We start from the raw sequence: 13,370 nt of genomic DNA, 5'->3' as shown, positions 1-13,370 counted from the left end.
ATAAGTCCCCTATACTCTGTGTATTATGAAGTTCTGAGAAGTAAAACGGTGAAAACTGTCAAAATTACATGTGACAATTATGCACGATTACAATACTACCTGTACACTCTGTATACGAGAAAGTAAAAACGTCAAAATACACAAAACATTTAAAATTTGAATATAATCGTTTTTAGCTGCAGTGAATGCTTACCTGCACTGTTAAAAAAGGACACAAAGACTTCGCCGCTGTTTATTTTTCCATACACATCCTCGATTGCCTGCCTTTGAAATAAACGTTTGATATACTTGCCCAGTTCGTCTAGATCTACAGTAAGCCCTGTCGTGTGAATAATCACAGTCCTCACAAACAACGTACTCGCTTGAGTACTGACCATTTCAGACATGATTGTTTCTGGTTTCTATGTAACGCAACTAAAGGTTAACACCAGTGAAGTATCACAAAACACAAAGATGACACAACTAAAGTATCACACTCCTAAATTATCATACAATTCAAAGTACGACACAAATAATTGATCGAATGAGTCGGCCGTGGTCGAGTCGGTAAAGCGCATGGTTGCTAAACCGAAAAGTCTCGAGTTCGAACCCTCGGGCAGATGAGGCTCGTTAGCTGGGGACAACCACTCTTCTAGGAGAGACAACGCAAAAATCAAACAACTGCTGCCTTGTAGTATTTTCTTGGTTGGAGTCAATGGCCTCAATGGCGTATAACCAGTTGACACGTATCCTTAATTGTGTTGGAGGGGATCCCTTCCAACATTAAAAATTAAGAACGAAGAAGAAGATCGAATAACGTAAGTATTAGGCAAATAAATAATCACACAACTAAATGATTACTCATCGAAAGTATCACACTACTAAAGTATCACACTACTAAAGTATCACACTACTATCACACAGCTAGGCATCCTAGAAACCCCAAAAGAAAAACAAAAGTCTCTTATCAAACCAGCACATTTCGTTAAACCACAGCTGATAAGACACAACAACTCATTGTATACGACAAACCAACACAGTTGATACGACACACCATCACAGCTGGTAGGACACACCAACCCAGAGAACCTTGTCTCGGGGTTGTGCTGCTGAGCTAATATTCGATAACGATGCGATAAAAATAAGCTGCATACAAATGACATATGTTGCATATAGCGTAGGTTTACGTTTTATTGATAAGCTTCTTATTTATAACACACTGAAACTTCCAAAAAAGGCTACTAAAATGTTTTTACAGTAAAATAAAATTAGAACTTATTACATTTTAAAATACATAAATACAGTTAGCGTATTATTAGTGTACTGGGTAAGTTTTTTTTTAAATTACTATGTGCAAACTTTAAAATTAATATGTTAATATGTCATTCTAGCATAGTATACAAAATCTACTATCGTTACTGTAGCATAGTGTTATGATTTCATAGTATATATATGCTATCTCATAATTCGTAAAATATTTGCTTTATGGTTTTTATAGGTTGTTCGTGTATTAAATAAACTCATTTAAGAACTTTTTTGAAATGGGTAAAAAATGTATGGCCGAATCCAATGCTCAGTACACATTTATTTACTCAGTTTGTTAGTATCTTATGGTTGGTTGGATTTGATTAACGAACAACAATAAGAATTTCGAACATATTTTATTTTCATTTGATTCCACAATCTTAGCGCAATGACAGCAGTTAAAAACATAGGTAAAGTAAGAAGACAGGTACAAACTTCACAGCTTTCAAAAAAAAAAATTGTATCGTTATTTACACGTGCGTGTATTGACAAAGGCCATGGGTTGCAACATGACATATATCTCTAATTAGTCTTAACTTGTGAGGTTATTAACACTTTCTGTTTCTTTATAATACTTGTAACACATACCTCATTTCAGTTCTCGTTTTATCCTATCTATATGCAATGTTTATGTACTAATCAGTGTTTTTTTTTTCAGACAATTTTCTCCCTGGACACTGGTTAAGGTATTTCTTTTCTATAACGTATTTTCTAATTAACCCGGGTGGAGTTGACGTGTTCCTGGAGGGGTGGAGGGGTGGAGGGGGTGGAAGCAATACTGCCCCTTGCTATCCCAAAGAAATGACTGTGTGTTTTGGGGGGGGGGGGGAAGCTATTATTAACATCTTATTGATTAACTAGTAGAACTGTGATCAAGGCTGGCAGGTGCTACTCTGTTTATTGGGAAGGCGTTTGTCGTAAGCGCGGTGTTCAGCCTAGTCGTGTTGACGTTTTCCTGCGGCAGGTAGACGGCGGCGTAGACCTTGGGCAGGAAGAGAAAGACCAGCGCCACCGTGTGGTTGAGGATGAGCGAGACAGAGAGCAGCAGCACACGGACGTACTGACGTCCAGCCGTGAAGTAGGTGGGGATGAAGGCCAGCCAGATGACCAGCGTGGTGGACACGCACATCGAGATGAACCGGGACTCGTTGAAGTTGTCCGGAAGTTTCCGGGTCTTGAAGGCGAAGACGGAACAAAGGGAGACAAGGACGAGGTTGTAGGCCAGGAAGGACGATAACCCTGGGAGAGTCATGTCACAGTTGAGCTCCACGAATTTTTCTGTGGCGACGGGTTGGGTTTTCTTGGCCGTTGGTCGGTACACGACGTACATATAAATACAGAGGCCAATCTGAAAAATAAACACAAAAAAGTTTTTAAAAAGATAGCATATTGTTTAAAGCATATTCCAACAATAAAATGTTCAGTATATGTTCAAATGAACACACATAAAAATCTCTCTCTCTATATATATATATAATTATCTTCTGGGAGACGCTAGAAAACAAACTGTAAGCGCACTCCCTACCACCCCCACCCCTACATGGTCTGGTGAGCTGTGGTTCACGCTAAATGTTTACAAGCAGAGCCGGGTTTAGTGACGACTATTAGGGGCAGATAATTTAGTTTGAAACGATTTTAAACGTGGGGGGGGGGGGTAATTAAGTGGAGTTTACTTTAACAGAGGGGGCGGGGGAGGAGGGAGGGGGTTCGTCCTTAACTAGCTACTCATAGTGTTTTAAAGAAATATTTTCAGTGGCAGCGTTGTGTCGAATTCACAAATTATGAATTACTGAAAAGTAGAAAAAACAACTAAATAGCGGCGTATGATATGCCGCGGGTCGGCTCGTTGTATATAATGAAGAACTATTCTAGCGCACTTCTTGTGATTCGACTAGTACTTGCTGAGAATGTGAACAGTGTACGGTAGTTAAGAGTTATTTCCCATATAGAAGAAGCAAGCGTGTTAGCTTATGATAAACACTATTTTTTAGCCATTGTTTTCAATGCAGACAAGCCCTTGATGTCCTTGCGTTTAAAGAGAACAATCTAAAGATAACCTCGTATTGTGAACTTCCTTGTTCTAATATCAATAGGGCTGGAAAGTAGGTCACCAACCAGTTCTATGGCTCATGCAGGTTTTAGTGAGCCGTAGAACTGGTTGGTGACCTACTTACCAGCCCTATTAGACAGGCGAGAAGAAAAGAACACAGAGACTTTCAGATAACTTTCAGATAGCTAATACTTAGCGAAAGACTGGCTGTTGATTGATTTTGTATTGCAGCTGTTACATGTGTAGTTGATTTCTATTGTGATGGTTTTATGGTAAATAAAATCATTTTGTTTAGTTTTGGTTTTTGGTTTTAAATATTTTTAAAAATTTCAAACGTATATAAACGTACAAAAATAAATTGCAATCTTTAAGTACATCTTTATCTGGGATTATTTCATATTTTGATCTTAGTTCAAGGTCTATTGATTGTTTCACGCGACTCGCCTGGATAAGCACTTAACACACGCCTCGAGCTATGGTGTAACAACTCGGGCGAAACGTTGTCATTTAACCAGGGCGTATTGACCTGGCATTGTACGTAACAGGGAGATAACTTTTGCTGTCTTTCCAGTTTAATTTAGAATTTGTGTTATTGCTTGCTTTAATGTAACTCTAAAATCAAATTACAAAACAACAATGACATACCTTGTGAATATATTTGTATTGTTTTATTTATAGTGTGTTGGAGCATTAAAACTCAATCTATTATAGTGCTATGACAATCACGAATACACATGTTTACTTTAAAAAAGATAAAAACCTTTATAATAACAAGCTTCTAAATGCACTGAAAATAAAACATGAAACAAATTTTCTTTGTTTTATAAAAAGGTTTTGTTGCTCATGAGATAAAGCAAGCAAATAAGTTTTATTTTATTTTTAGTGTATTTAAAAGCTTGTTATTATAAATGTTTTATATTACTTTTCTTTTCCGAATTTAGCCATTCGTTCGAAATAAAGTTGACTAAATTTATAAAGGGTACGACTAAAACCCCGGCTCTAAATGAGAGTTATCTGCCCCTATCTAGTTCGTAAGCAACTTTCAGGCATTAAATCAGCCAACCGTGACATTTCACCCTCGGTAGTGATAGATTGATCGCTTGAGATTTGTTACGAAATTTCGATATTTTTTAAATTAAAATTTAATAACTAATTGCAAAATTTCAAAATGTATATTCATGTAGTGTCTTCGAGAGAGAAAGTATATAAAAGTTAGTCCGAAATCGCTGGAATAAAAGTGAGTCAAAATTGAGTTACAAGATTTACTACAAACCCTTAGACTTTGTGAGCTAAGTAAAAGCTTGTAAAAATAAGTAGCAATAACCGTAACCAAATTAATGAAATGTACATCTCATTACCCAATAACATAATTGACTTCTGCCATATTTGATCGTAACTATTAAACTAATGATGTATTCACTGTGGAAAATTATACATGATTTGTTATAAGGAGATATGATTACTATTTACCTGTATTAGGATTAAACTCGTTGAGATTATGACCTGAGATTGAGAGCTGACGAACCGTGGTTTGGTCTTGGATTTGGTCGCGTTGTGAAAAATTCTATAAATCCTCACGGTCTTCACGAGCAAGGGCGAGTAGAGGGTGGCGAAACTGAGGCAGTACGTGAAGAACAACACACTACACATGTGCTGTGTCGGGTAGGTCTGGAAACAGATGACGGTGAAGTAACCGACAAAGATGGCGACGATCTGTAGGAGACTCAGCTCCCTGCTGGCCGCTTTGATGACGCGGTTTTCCCGCAGATGGATGTAACAGGCGCTGACGAGCAAGATGGCGGCCAGTGCCAGGATGGCGAAGCTGATCTGTAGAACAGACAGCACGCTGGTCGTTTCCTGGTAGGTGAGGGGGATGGGGCTGCAGGTGGTGTAGTTGGTAGCCGGGTCCGGCCAGGTGAACAGCCGGCATTCCTCGCACGCTGTGTTTTTGTTGATGATCCGCTCGTTGTTCCGGCACGTCCGGCAGTCCCAGCAACACTCGGGGTTTTTCTGGATCTTGTACTCACCCACAACACACGGGCGGCTACACACAGACTCCGGTCGGTACACGGTACTAGAGTCCCCATCTATCGGAATAAGCCTTTCAAAAACTGTAAAATAATCCCACGAAATAACATTATCACTGTAAGTTATATTTTTCGAAACAGTATCATAATACGCAACTTCCTGTTTCGTTAGTCCTTTTTCACTTTCATCAAACAATTTCCGGTCAATGTTTTGTACTTTTTCATAACTCCACTGATATATAACATATTTTCCTATTGAATCCCCGTTTTCGTCGAACCTTATATCCCCGCTATATCCTTGAAAAGATTCGCCTTTTAAATACTTATACAGAACATCACTTTTAACGCATTGTTGTACATCTTTTCCGGTTACATTCGGACATAAATCGGATATAAGTTTATGAGCAGCGTTAGCAAAAGCCAAGACCACATCCATGCTTAGCGTTGCAAAAATGAGATAATCAAATTTAGAAGTATTGAGAAAATTTAAACTGTTGTTGCACGTTCCGCTATCGTACGAACAATTGTTCAGGCTCTCCCATGCTGGTTTTAGCCAGGGATTCGTCGAGTTTAAAACGTTCAGGCGCTCAAGGTATGAGTAGAACTCATCCACAACCGGTACCCGGAACGATATAAAAAACGAACCCACCAGCATTCTTTTAAAAGGCGACATAAAATCGCTGGAAGCTAAAGACACGGCGTCGCTGGCGATCCATGAAAAATTACCGGTGCCGTTTAGTTTATCAACGGATGTCAATAAATTTGTGAACGGGACTTCATCCATGAAGGCTATGATGACACGAGCTTTCCAATAACCTATCAAGTCGGCGGCAACTAGGTCGGTGTTCTCGTTGTATTTAACTCTATGCCAGGTAGCTAAACATATATTAAACGCCGGAGCTAAATACTTGATATTATCAAAAGCACGTTCTCCATACGTCCCTTCTATGTAAACAACAGATATATACGTCCAACCGTTATCAGAGATAAAATTTAACATGGCCTCTACTTGAAATTTATCAGGGCCGATAACTCTGAAAAAATACGGGTGTTTGTTTTTGTTACTGAACTCGTCGGACGAGGCAGTAGGAGCGATAATCGGTATTTTCGCTACGGTGTATAGAAAAGACACAGGACCTACCGAGACACTCATCAACGGGGCAAGTACTCCGACAACATCCACGTGATGTGAAGACCCAGCCGAACAACATTCATAACACGACGAATTCTTCACCGCTTTAGCGTGACATCTGTTTTCGGTTAACGGTAGAAAAGACAACGACTGAGCTAAAGATATTGAAGGAAGCGCGCAGTCGTTGAGTATAGCAAATCCTAAAGTAACATTGGGTAGTAGATCATTACGATTGTTTATTTGCTCCACAACAAATGCTATCGATTCCGTGTACTCTATCGCTGTGGAACCTGTCAACACCTGCTCACTGCACGTGAAACCGTCTAGTGGGTGGGTGAGTTGCATGATCGCGCCGATGTTGATGTCGCCGGGTTTAGCGTAGATGCGAGTGTCGATGCCGTTGAGAAGGAAATCGTCTCCTTGGAGGTTCGCACTACATTGAGGATGTACTAGAACAACCCGCAGCATAATCAGCACTACGGTTAATGTAGCAGTTGAATTACGTGTGCCCATTGTCGCTTGTTATAAATAAGAAGGTACCGTGTGAGATCTAATACATACCAATTACTGAGAATTACTGACATGTACGCTATATTGAATCCAGTCATAAAAAAAATGTTACCGGTTTGTAGTCAACATGGAATTGTAGTTCAAGACGATGTTAATCTGAAAATAGAATTAAAACGTTGTTAAAAACCTATTTATATACACTCGAAGAAAGACGATACAAATTATGGAAATATAATTATAATGTTGTTATATGTTGTTGAACCACGTAAATTTATGGTTTTCATTTTAAAAATCAATTAATACGTTTTTAAACTAAAAATACTTGTTTCTGCGCTTTAGCCTCAAATCATAATAATAGTATTGCAATGAAAATATTATGATTTCTTTCAAGTTCATAATATACATTTTATACGTAGCAAATACAATATGTCAGTGGTTCCCAACCTTTTTCGAGTGGCGACCCCCTTTTATAAAAAGAAAGTGACCCGCGACCCCCATAGAATTAAAAAGTCGAAATTAGGAAGGAAATTAATAAGCACTAAAATATTATTTTCTATTGGTTCATTTTCCCAGAAGCTTCAGGTTAAGCTTATGTATGATACTCTCTCCCAGTGTTTCTTCTAGATTTTTTTTCTCCAGGGGGGGGGGGGGGGCCTAAATTTTTGGTGAAGGGGCGGACAAAAATTTTCTGTTAAAAGTATATATATTTCCTAGATAAATTCCATTTTTTTCGGGGGGGGGGGGGGGGCGGTAGACTTTCTTCTGGGAGGGGGGTTGGAGTGAAACATGGCAGAAACTCTGCTCCCTCCAACCATTCTTTGTCGTTAAAGTATATCAAAAGGTCTTATATCTTTTGCACTTACAAGAACAACTTGATTTTGTCTTTCAATTCAAAAACACGATTTAATACATTTCGTTTGACTGCCAGTGTAGAAAAGAAAAACCTCGTGATCTTTATTAATGTCTTTGCCCAGTTCTTTATGGGCTCCGGAAGAGTCGGAAGAGTTTTGCTGGCGAGGACGTCCCGGTGAAGAATGCAGAAAATAACCCTTGGTTAGGAAGCTAAATCTTTTATTGTTTTCTGAAAGCCCGATTTTGACCTAAACATCGATGGCGCACCATCCGTACATACCCCACAGCCGTTTAAACCCATTTTAATCATCCAGTTTCAAAAAACGTATTTATTTTCTCCATGCTATTTTACCAAATAGCAACTCTTCTTTGCTATGATCTGAATGAATATATTTTACAGAGACAAAGCACTGCGAACACGAACTCACGTCTGTTGATTCATCAACTTGAAAAGCAAACAATAGTGAAAGCTTGATTTAATTCAAAATGTGTTCTTTTACATTTACGGACATATCTGCTATACGCCGCTGAATAGTATTATAAAACAGAGATATTTGTTGCATCTTTACTGCACTGGAATCCCTAAGAATTATTTTCTCCATCTTCAACATGCATGGTTTGGTGATTTTTTAAATGTTTTTTTTTTCCTTGGCAATTTCTATCGCGACTTTATATGATGTTGTGTTTCCTTGGTGAAAACATCCTGTTCGATTAACTCTCTAACGTTTGCGACTAGCTTCACGCCGACTAAAGTACTTCATATCGTTTTTGGTATATTCCTAATGACTCGTCGCAAAATGAGATTTTAGTTTTGAAGATTTCCTGACTGAGAACAATTTTGCACAGTATGCATTGTTTCTTCTCTATTCCATTTCTAGTGATGTTAGTAAAGCCAAATTTAAGATATTCTTCTAAATATTTAAGTTTTGTTTCTCATTGCTTAGGTTTAGTATACCAGTTGGCGACCCCCCAGAAAGCCCTTCGCGACCCCCAAGGGGGTCGCGACCCCCAGGTTGGGAACCCGTGCAATATGTCATGGAAATCATTTTTTTTCTAATGAAAAAAATCAGACTTCAGCCTAAATATTAAAGCCTAACGCTTGATTAAGTTCAGCAAAGACATTTTTTTTTGTTTGGCATCAAACATGTAATTTACAGCGTCAGTTGTGTGTGTTCGCTTTAGTATTACAGTTTTCATCATCGACTTGTGAAGGCTGATACAGATTTACAATAGTAATATTTCTTTCTGACTTGTAACCTACTTTCATTGATTTAAGATGGTTTACTTATACATAGATCTAATACAAAACGTCTAAATATAAAAAAAAAATAAAAAAAAAAAATAAAAAAAAAATAACTTGAGTATGCAAATGTGTAACTAAATGATGATTCAAGGTTTTTTTTCCCTCGGCATGGTGGGTGAGGGGGGCGGGACGGGGTAGAATTTGGGTTTTAAGTAGAGCTGAAATAAATAAATAAATTCAGCAAAGATATAAGAAAAATATTGAGAAACTATTTCGATTACAAACTAGAAAATATTATAAAACGATTCTTTATATATATTGAGGGGCAGCTAATTTTACATGGTGACGTAAATATTTAATATCTTAATTTTAATCACGTTTTGAAAATAAAACGTAATATAATCTTTGCTTCTGGATTTTAAATAATTGATTGCGTATAATATTTTGTACACAAAACAGCTTACTTAATAGAATAAGTGCATATTGGCTATATCAATTCATCTTAATATTACTTTGTGTATTGCCTCCCTTTATTAATGTTAATTCAGTAATAACGAATTTCATACCAGAAGTGTTACTTGCAAGCTATTACAAAGCTATATATTATTTGGTGTATGATATATTAAACCTAGATCTAGGATAAATTAGTCATAAGTTAAAGTTTAACGAATAATATTAATTAATGTTCGCGTATTTTTCTGACACATATTGTATGTGTACGCTATTTAAAAAATACATCTAATAATGTTCTTAACTTATGAGCAAATTATATACATAATAAAATAATTACCTAACTAAGAAAGACTTCGGGAACGGCGTGGTCGAGTGGCAGAGCTACCGCTACTAACCCGAAAGTCTCGAGTTCGGATCTCAGGCTCAGATGATGATGATACACAAACACATTCTCATAAAAACAATTATTTTAATTTTTTAAAAATAATCTATTTCATTAATAGTTTTGAACAAACACTCTTTGTTGTACTATATGTAATTATTTCAGTTCTTATATCTAAACAAGTGTGTCTAAATTGAGTTACAAGATTACCACAAACCCACAAACAGACGTTGCGAACTAAATAAAAACTTGTGAAACCACTAGTCATTAGTTTAAAAAGATATAACACATTAATTTTTCCCTACAAACACACGAAGAAATTCAGCTTTTGATATTAAATTGTGTTGAATCCTCTGATAAAAAACAAGGCGTGGATGTTTAACCAAGCTGCAAATAAACTAACCGTCCCCGGATATTTATATACGTCTTATTTATTGATCTTATGTATACAATTATAAGCATTACATTGATTTTTTAAACTGAGATACCAATAGAAGAAACGTATTTTTTTTTTAAATTTTCGAATTGTAGAAATGCGTTAATTGGCCAGTTAGCAAATAAAACATGCCGTCGTATTTCTTTCTTTAGAATGAGTGGATTTATGTGTGCATTAGTAAGAATTTTTAACAAGGTATGAATGTATAGCGCTGGATTTTTTTCCACAATAGCTAAAATTGACTATGCAAATAAACTCTCGTTTGCCTGTATTCTCTAAATTTCAGTGCGGGCATCGAACCTAATTAGAACATATCATCCATGGAAATTCATCACAAAACTTTAGAATCAGAGGTCTATCACGGAGCCGTTTATCTTAACAAAGGCACAAAGACATTGATACGTTTTGAATGGCAGCTGATCCAAAAGTAGACACTGGGTAAAAATATGTCAGAAAGAAATCGAAATAATTGCACCGGAAGTAGCGTAAATCAATACCCGAGAAAGCGTTTAGATGTGTGATTTGCCGTTGCCGTTAAAAAAATGCATTTAAAAAATAATTATCTGTCAAATTTAATGTTAAAAGCACATCAATACACCAGTATCTAAACATAGAGGAAAAACAGCAACTACTATTGTAGTGAAAGTAGTTTTTATATATAGTTGTACAACGTTTTCAAAATATTGGAAACGTTGTGTTTATTTAGTAATTAATTATTAGGTGCAATCGTTTTGATTAGTACACACGATTTTTAAGTTTATAATAATTTAGTTAATTCATAAGATTAACGTTTTTAAAAAGGTAAACTTACAGGTATTTAAAATATAACTGCTTAAAACATATACTTAAGATATTTAAGATATTACCTAAAAATAAAATTAATATTAAAGCTAAAGTCGTTTTATCTGGTTGAAAACGTATCTCATATTTCAAAATATAATACGTTTAATTTTAAAATTATAGAAGAAAAATGTAAAAAGGAGCTTTTCGAAAAAAAAAGTGTAATACTTAGACTACTAGATCTAGTTGACATTTAGGTTTTTTATCAAGTTAATTGTGTGCCGAAAACTACAACGTAAATTATCTCTTGGTTGTCGTATCAGAAGATACGAGAAGGTTGGTCGGCGTGGTCGAGTCGGTAAAGCACATGGTTGCTAAACCGAAAAGTCTCGAGTTCGAACCCTCGGGCAGATGAGGCTCGTTAGCTGGGGACAGCCACTCTTCTAGGAGAGACAACTCCAAAACTAAACAACTGCTGCCTTGTAGTTTGTTCTTGGTTGCACAAAGGCTATGGAAGCAAATCCAAAAAAGAAAAGCAGGCTGAAATCGGAGTCAATGGCCTCAATGGCGCATAACCAGTTGACACGTAACGCTTAATTGTGTTGGAGGCGTGGTCGAGTCGGCAAAAAGCTCATGGTTGATAAATTCGAACAGTCTCGAGTTCAACCCCACTGGCAGATAAATCTCGATCTTCTTCAACACTAATAATTAAGAACGAAGAAGAAGAAGAAGAGTATCAGAAGAAAAGTATAAACTAATATCTTACCTGATGAAAGAAACACTTAATCTTCAAACATTATGTCACACAACAAGACCCAGCCATTGCTTAAGCTCCGATGGGTAATCTAAATGTCGGGAGGAAGCATTAGACACAGAAAAAAGGGCAAGTCGATAATCTGTAACCTACGCTCCCTGAGCGTGAGTACTTAATCGCTTCTAATAGGAGCAGGAAACGTGAACATTCTCAGCTGTTTTATAGGAAACTCTGTCGGTTATAGTTTTTTTGTGTTATAAACAGATCCGGCTTTTAAAGGAAAAATACAGTTAAAGAGTATTTCGAAATTTTAATTAATAGTTAATATAACATAATTTTAGCAGTGATATGATTAAGTAAAAATACTTATGATCGAATACATTAATTGCGTTTTCTAATGCCTTTATAAAATATTAAGTTTTGGGCGTTTTTGACGCAGTCAATGAAGATCAGGTATAAATGTAAAAAACGCATGTATTTAATAGCATCTATAGTCTGTAATCATGCTCTCTCATATAGAAGATTCTATAAATGGAAATCTTGACAAAAGAAAATCTTAATTAAATGCAAAATAATTTGAAAGCACTGTTGGAATATGAAGCCAGATTTTTTTTTAGAACAAGTGCACTTAAGGCAATAAAAATACCGGTTGAGCACTTCAATATTTTCAATTAAGAATACAAAAATCGTATTGCTTTTATAAATACTTCAAGGTATCATGAATGTTATTTCGTAAGATAGTAATTAAGTCCATCATATTTTATTGAAGCAGCAAACTAAGTGTAATTTAAACGATGCAGTTATCTACATTAAAGATTCGAGTCACAACTTTAATGTAGGTTTCCGGCCATGTATTTCTGACGAAGCGTATCTATCCTTAAGCAAAGTATGCCACTATCAAATATTTAGTCGTTAACTAAGTAGAAATAACTCATAAGGATTTTAATGATATTTGTGTAACATACTGTCATATACTATCATGTTACAAAACGTAAACATCACCTGACATCTAGTACCATCAAGTAACATCATGCACCTTCAGCGAATAAATCTCTAAAGGCATATAACATATTTGTGTATGTTTATCTTACATCATACTTCTTGTATACTATTATATTTGACACATAAATAGAAACTAACAATACACCTTAAGATGCCTTGGGATTCGGTTATTTAACGAGAAGCTGCAAAACAAACCTGGTGTATTAAAACACCATTTATAATACTGTGTTTTGCCCCCCCCCCCCCCCACCCATATTCATCGTGAAGCGAAACATTTAATTAGTCTACTAATGTTTATCTACCCATATGCTAATATAAAAATATATAATAAATAATATGCTAACAAAAACAGGATTGACTTACCATAGAGTATGAATGTTAGATCCATATGTTAAGCGGAAAACTATCTAAACACATAACCCACATCGCACATACGATTTAACACGATTAAATAACGCATTTCAA

The 13,370-nt window shown here is 36.2% G+C and overlaps 2 protein-coding genes across 2 annotated transcripts; both read right to left on the bottom strand.

Moving 5' to 3' along the window:
• Positions 1-2,137: 2,137 nt before the first annotated feature.
• On the bottom strand, positions 2,138-2,623 carry LOC131956859 (metabotropic glutamate receptor-like). Its single transcript, XM_059321472.1, has one exon. The coding sequence runs from the start codon at positions 2,612-2,614 to the stop codon at positions 2,138-2,140; it is 477 nt and encodes a 158-aa protein (XP_059177455.1). The 5' UTR covers positions 2,615-2,623.
• A 1,218-nt stretch (positions 2,624-3,841) lies between these two features.
• Positions 3,842-7,006, bottom strand: LOC131956858 (metabotropic glutamate receptor 5-like). Its single transcript, XM_059321471.1, has 2 exons — positions 4,805-7,006; positions 3,842-3,946 (listed from the first exon to the last, which is right to left on the bottom strand). The coding sequence occupies exons 1-2, from the start codon at positions 7,004-7,006 to the stop codon at positions 3,842-3,844; spliced, it is 2,307 nt and encodes a 768-aa protein (XP_059177454.1).
• Positions 7,007-13,370: the final 6,364 nt, after the last annotated feature.

Source organism: Physella acuta, unplaced genomic scaffold (genome assembly GCF_028476545.2).
Source record: "Physella acuta isolate Inbredline_101_S28 unplaced genomic scaffold, ASM2847654v3 ptg001180l, whole genome shotgun sequence".
Lineage (NCBI taxonomy): Eukaryota > Metazoa > Mollusca > Gastropoda > Physidae > Physella > Physella acuta.
This window is presented reverse-complemented; position numbering and strand designations above follow the sequence as displayed.